The sequence below is a fragment of the Portunus trituberculatus genome, chromosome 20 (genome assembly GCF_017591435.1).
Source record: "Portunus trituberculatus isolate SZX2019 chromosome 20, ASM1759143v1, whole genome shotgun sequence".
Classification (NCBI taxonomy): Eukaryota; Metazoa; Arthropoda; class Malacostraca; order Decapoda; family Portunidae; genus Portunus; species Portunus trituberculatus.
Window position 1 is genome coordinate 1,878,845 of NC_059274.1, and position 6,156 is coordinate 1,885,000.

Sequence of the window (6,156 nt, forward strand, 5' to 3'; positions counted from 1 at the left end):
GACAAAACAGAACCACAAATGAAATGAATTTGAACTGGAGACGTGAGTGTTCATATCTACAAGAAGGCGGAGCTTGCTGTGGCCAAGGAGGAAGGCGGGGCTTATTGTGGCCCGCGAGGAGGTTGGCTCGCTGCTTGTCTCACCACGAGACATTTCTTGCCACCTCGCCGGCCCGCACCCATCTGAGTGTTTTCCCTTTAAGAAGGGACAGAGATACAAGCGACAGCACTCGGCACTACTATCTTTCTCTCCACCAGGTGGTCAAGAAAGCCACTGGTTAGCACTGGTAGGGTCGGCTGGAGGCGCGCAAGGATATAAGGATAAAGACACATGGCTCAACCTGTGCTGTCCGCTGTTAGGAGTGCCACCAGCATCACGGATGATAAGCACTGGCTGGAGACAGGGCAGCAGTCCCATGAGGTGAGTACCAAGGGCCGCAGCTCCTCACCTGTTCTGTGTGTGCCAAGGACGCGAGGAAGCATAGCGCTGTCAAAGATTTTCTGCTTACTTTTTGAGTTATTCCTTTTTTTCCTGTCTTTTCCGCACTCCCTTTATATTCTGAGTATGATAACATTAACGCTTCATACACACCTGACCTGCAAACTATTTTCCCTGGGTATTTTTTATTTACCATATGATGTAGTTTTAGATATTATCCAAGAATCTTTTTTAATGCTAGACAGAGGCAGCCCAAAGGAAAGGAGAGAGAAAAAAAAAGTCCCGTTCGAAAAAAGCGAGAGAAAAGGAGAAATAAAACTGTAGTAGCTCATCTAATCATAGGCCTGTTTTGATATTCCTCTCTAACTCTTTTATTATTGTTATTGTCCTTCATTCACCTCCCCAACACTGCAGACTCTGCTTGCTTGGAAACACACCGGAGAGAAGGAAGGTGAATTTTGTATCTTACGGTGCAGACACAGTGGAGTTTAGCTCACGAGTAATGGCTAAGACGTTAACAGTCTTAAAGAAAAGAACTTGTCCCTCAGTAACTGACGGTTCTTAAAGGAAAAGATACTTCAAGAAATAAAACCGTCCGACTTTTTGCACTTGCCAGACTGTTAGCGGTGAAAGCCACGTGTTTCAAAAGTCTGGTTTATATTTGCACCGCAGCATTTTGTAAGTACGAAAAGAAGCCGCAATAAGCAAAAGATTCAGTTTCCCGTCACAGCTACGCAGATGCCTTTCAAAGAGGATAAACGCACCTTAGTTGTTAATAACACCATTCTCTGAGTGATGAAACTAACATTTTTTTCATTTGCTTACCCTATAGATCCTGTATTAACCTTTCGCCACGCCTCCCTTTCTCTCTCTCTCTTTCTTCTAGATAATGGAGTCGTTTCCCCCTCCTTACTGCGTCACCGTGTCTTCTCTCCCGACGGAGGAGGAAGCAAACCCCATCACCTTCAGTTGGCAGGGCGTGGACGTCTTCGCCAAACAGCTGGGCGTGCAGGGGTGGCGCTGTTTTAGAAGGAGGGTGCAGAGGCCGCGCTGCCCCCAGTTGAGGCACACATCCTGAGGAACGGTAGGGAGGCCTCTGCTGGTGTCTGTTGTAAGAGAAAATTTGTTTATGCACACACACACACAGATCTCTCTCTCTCTCTCTCTCTCTCTCTCTCTCTCTCTCTCTCTCTCTCTCTCTCTCTCTCTCTCTCCACCTTTGAAAGAAATAAAATGTATAACATGGACATCAGCGTTCAGACTGGCCTTGTAATGCTGAGTTTGGTACCAATGGGCGGCGTAAAAAAAGAAAAAAAGCATCGCAGTATGGAAGGGAAGCTTATTGTCTACAACAACCTGTCAGTGACCACCCTGTCCTCGCCACCCTTCTAGTGACGGGCGTGTGTCGTTCTGGGGAGCTGCTGGCCATCATGGGGGCGTCAGGGGCGGGCAAGACCACTCTTCTCAACGTTCTCACGCACCGTAACAACGACAAGCTGCGCATCACCGGCGACCTCTTCGTGAACGGCCGCCGCGTGGACCCTGACACCCTGGCCAGCCGCTCCGCCTACGTGCAGCAGGACGATCTCTTCAGCGGCCTCATCACCGTCAGGGAGCAGCTCATCTTTCAGGTGGGCGGCTGCTGCGACCAATCAGTATCAGGAGAGATGGTGTCAGGATGTCATTCTCTACTGTTAGTGACCTCTGACGTCATTACTCAAAACTGTCTAGGCAGGAGAAAGCCGGGTGAAGAGGTGCTCTGGGTGTGAGTGACATCTTTATGCAGTGTAGCCAGAATGTGTGCGTCATTTTAAAGTGTTTTTATTAGCAGAGTGATATCTGTCATTGACACTGGCGGCGTTTTGTTGGTTGTGTATGAGGCCACACGCACATAATTAATAGCAGCAATATCATGATCTCACTGTGCATTTAACCGATGAAAGTTCATTCTCAACGTACGCATGCCGATTACATTATTTGTCTTATTCAAGGCTGCGCTGCGCATGGACCGCCACAGGACCTACGAGGAGCGACTGGCGCGGGTTAACCAAGTCATCATGGACGTAAGTGGCGTGGTCTGTTCACCCACAACCAAGGAAACAGAGACTGGAGGAATTTTTTTTTTTTTTTTTACATAAGAGAAGCCAACCAAGGGCAACAAGATATTAAAAAAAAAAAAAAGGCTTACTTGAGTACTGGATCCATAAAAGAAAATATAGGAGGAGGAACCTTACACTTATGTTGAAAATTTGATGAAAAGTTTCATATTATTAATACTACCGGTTCTACTACTACCACTACTACTACTACTACTACTACTATTACTACTACTACTACTACTACTACTACTACTACTACTACTACTACTACTACTACTACTACTACTACTACTTTTCATGAAAACTTGCTACATAACAATACACATAAGAAAACAGCAATGAAGAATCAGATAAACATACATTCCTCATACAAATAATACCCTGACAAAAATATGAAAAAGAGGAGCGTTGAAAGGTAAGATCCTGGGTTTAAGAGTCAACTTCCTCGCTCCTCTCCTAGATGGCAGCAGTGTCTATTTTCCTCGATCACAGCTGCGCAATCTTTTCTCCGTCTCTTGACTCCCACAGCTCATTGCTTCTTCCCACCATCATAAGAGTAGACCAAAATAGACTGAAGTTCGTATTGAATCCATTGGGAGTTTTAAAAGAGTAGGCAAATTAATGGATGGAGTTAATTGATGTAAATTAGACATGTTTTCCACGAGGATGGTCACGTGATAGGTCTACTGGTTTCTTGTAGCTTCTTGTGTACTTCTCATTCCGTTAGTCTTGTCTCGATTAGTAGCCATTGTCCTAATTTCCATACCTGCAACTGTCATTTGTCACCTGTCACGTCACCTGTCTTCAGCCGCGCCTCTCCTGACAGCTTGGCCTCACCAGCAGCGAACACTCGCGCATCGGGACACCGGGCCAGGATAGGCGGCTGTCGGGCGGCGAGATCAAGAGACTCAGTTTTGCATGCGAGGTGAGGAATGGTCGCCCGTCATGCCCTCCCTGCTCTCCGCTTTGTGTTGCTTGTGTGATGCGTATGGTATTGTTGATTCATTTGTTGGTTTCCGTCAGTACAGTGTTGTGATCCTCAAGGTTTAAATTACACCTCTTCCCTTCCGTTCTCTCTCTCTCTCTCTCTCTCTCTCTCTCTCTCTCTCTCTCTCTCTCTCTCTCAGGTGCTCACCAACCCGTCGCTTCTGTTCTGTGACGAGCCCACCTCCGGCCTGGACTCCTTCATGGCCCAGAACGTGGTGAGCATGATGAAGGGCATGGCGGAGCGGGGCAAGACAGTGCTGTCCACCATCCACCAGCCCAGCTCGGAGGTGTTCGCCATGTTCGACCGCGTCCTGTTCCTCGCTGAAGGCAGAGTGGCCTTCCTCGGCAGCTGTGACGAGGCACTGCGCTTCTTCGGCAAGTGAGTGAAGGAGTTGTGGGAGTGAAGAGCCTCGTGGTACAGTTGCTTGTTTGTTTCTCCTTCAGCGAGTGAGTGAAGGACTTGTAGGAGTGAAGTGCATCGTGTTTTGATTAATGTTTTGTCTTGTTTCTTCTTCGGCAAGTGAGTCAAGGAGGAAGGGAGTCTCGTAGTGCAGTTCCTTCCTTGTTTCTGCTTCAGTGAGTGAGTGAAGGAGTTGCGGGGTTTGTGTGAGGGAGTTGCTGCTACTTTTAATGCGTGTTTCACTTTCTGCGCCCTACTGCCACTCGTACTTTCAAAAGGCTCTGTATTGGTGAAGTGACACATGATTTTAAGGGTGTTTTTGTGGTTCTAGTGACAGATTAACGAATTTTTGACAGTACTAATAAGAAAAACAATCTTGAAAACCCGGCTAATCATCTCTGTGACCTATGAAAATAGTCGCTGTGAGAAATCAAAGCGATTCAGAATACAAGATTAAGTTTCTGTTGCTTTTTGAAGCGTGTTTCAGTGTTTCAGTCTCATGTCTCGGGTTGGTCATATCTTGCGCAGCAGAGGTCGTGAGATGCGTCTACTGTGGTGCTCTAGTGGTCCTGTGACGGCTTTAAGGTCGCGTCTTGGCTTACATTGATTAAGCGCGGGCTTGTTTTGTTAAGATAGTTTGCTTGAGAGCTATCTCTACTTAGCGTGTTTGTGTTGGTTAGACAATCACATACACACACACACACACACACACACACACACACACCACGTAGTGTAGTGGTTAGCACGCTCGACTCACAATCGAGAGGGCCAGGTTCGAGGCAAATGGGCAAGTCTCTTAATGTGTGGCCCCTGTTCACCTAGCAGTAAATAGGTACGGGATGTAACTCGATGGGTTGTGGCCTCGCTTCCCGGTGTGTGGAGTGTGTTGTGGTCTCAGTCCTACCCGAAGATCGGTCTATGAGCTCTGAGCTCGCTCCGTAATGGGGAAGACTGGCTGGGTGACTAGCAGACGATCGAGGTGAATTACACACACACACACACACACACACACACACACACACACACACACACACACACACACACACATACGTACATATTTAATAAAGCTGTCAAACTTACACATACCTCTTTAAACACAAATACACACATACATACATACATATATATATATATATATATATATATATATATATATATATATATATATATATATATATATATATATATATATATATATATATATATATATATATATATATATATATATATATATCTTGTTTGCAGACGATATTGAAGGCGTGAGCAACTTCATATGTTCGGTTTTGCTAGCTTTCTATATATATATATATATATATATATATATATATATATATATATATATATATATATATATATATATATATATATATATATATATATATATATATATATATATATATATATATATATATATATATATATATATATATATATATATATATATATATATATATATATATATATATATATATATATATATATATATATATATATATATATATATATATATATATATATATATATATATATATATATATATATATACATACATATATACATAAATATATACATACATATATACATACATACATACGGTACATAAATGGCTAAAATGAGTAACTTCTTCAGCTTCATGTATCTTGGAAGTTAAATTGGTTTGTTTCTGTACTTCTTCCCTTCTTTTTGTAATTCTCTCTCTCTCTCTCTCTCTCTCTCTCTCTCTCTCTCTCTCTCTCTCTCTCTCTCTCTCTCTCTCTCTCTCTCTCTCTCTCTTCGATTCAACTTATCTTAAAAATTCATTCTTTCCTCGCTTCACACATTTCTCCTCTGTCCTGGCTTGCTTATACCCAGCCTGTATTTGTCTCCGGGCAGAATGGGAATGGCCTGCCCTGCCCAGTACAACCCCGCCGACCACTTCATCAACCTGCTCTCGGTAGAACCCGGGCGCGTCAATGCGTGTAAGCAGCTCATCCACTCCATCTGTGACGCATTCGAGGAGAGCAACCTGGGCAAGGCGGTGATGAAGGAGGTCACCGCCAACCAGAGACTTCAAAACCACCAGGTACAGTACTCCTCTGATGCTGCTGCTGCTACTACTACTATTACTACTACTACTTTTACTACTACTGCTACTATTACTACTGCTAATGCTGCTACTACTACTACTACTACTACTACTACTACTACGTCATCATATTTTTAGTTTTTTTATCCTCCTCCTCCTCCTCCTCC

General features: G+C 43.8%; 1 protein-coding gene across 1 annotated transcript in view; it reads left to right on the forward strand.

Moving 5' to 3' along the window:
* The first annotated feature begins 330 nt into the window (after positions 1–330).
* LOC123506487 (protein white-like) overlaps positions 331–6,156 on the forward strand; it is a 10,805-nt gene continuing 4,979 nt past the window's right edge. The window contains exons 1-7 of the mRNA XM_045258619.1: positions 331–420; positions 1,468–1,522; positions 1,831–2,069; positions 2,430–2,501; positions 3,364–3,462; positions 3,665–3,903; positions 5,797–5,986. Coding sequence (XP_045114554.1) covers positions 331–420; positions 1,468–1,522; positions 1,831–2,069; positions 2,430–2,501; positions 3,364–3,462; positions 3,665–3,903; positions 5,797–5,986 — 984 coding nt within the window. The remainder of the gene's footprint in view (positions 421–1,467; positions 1,523–1,830; positions 2,070–2,429; positions 2,502–3,363; positions 3,463–3,664; positions 3,904–5,796; positions 5,987–6,156) is intronic.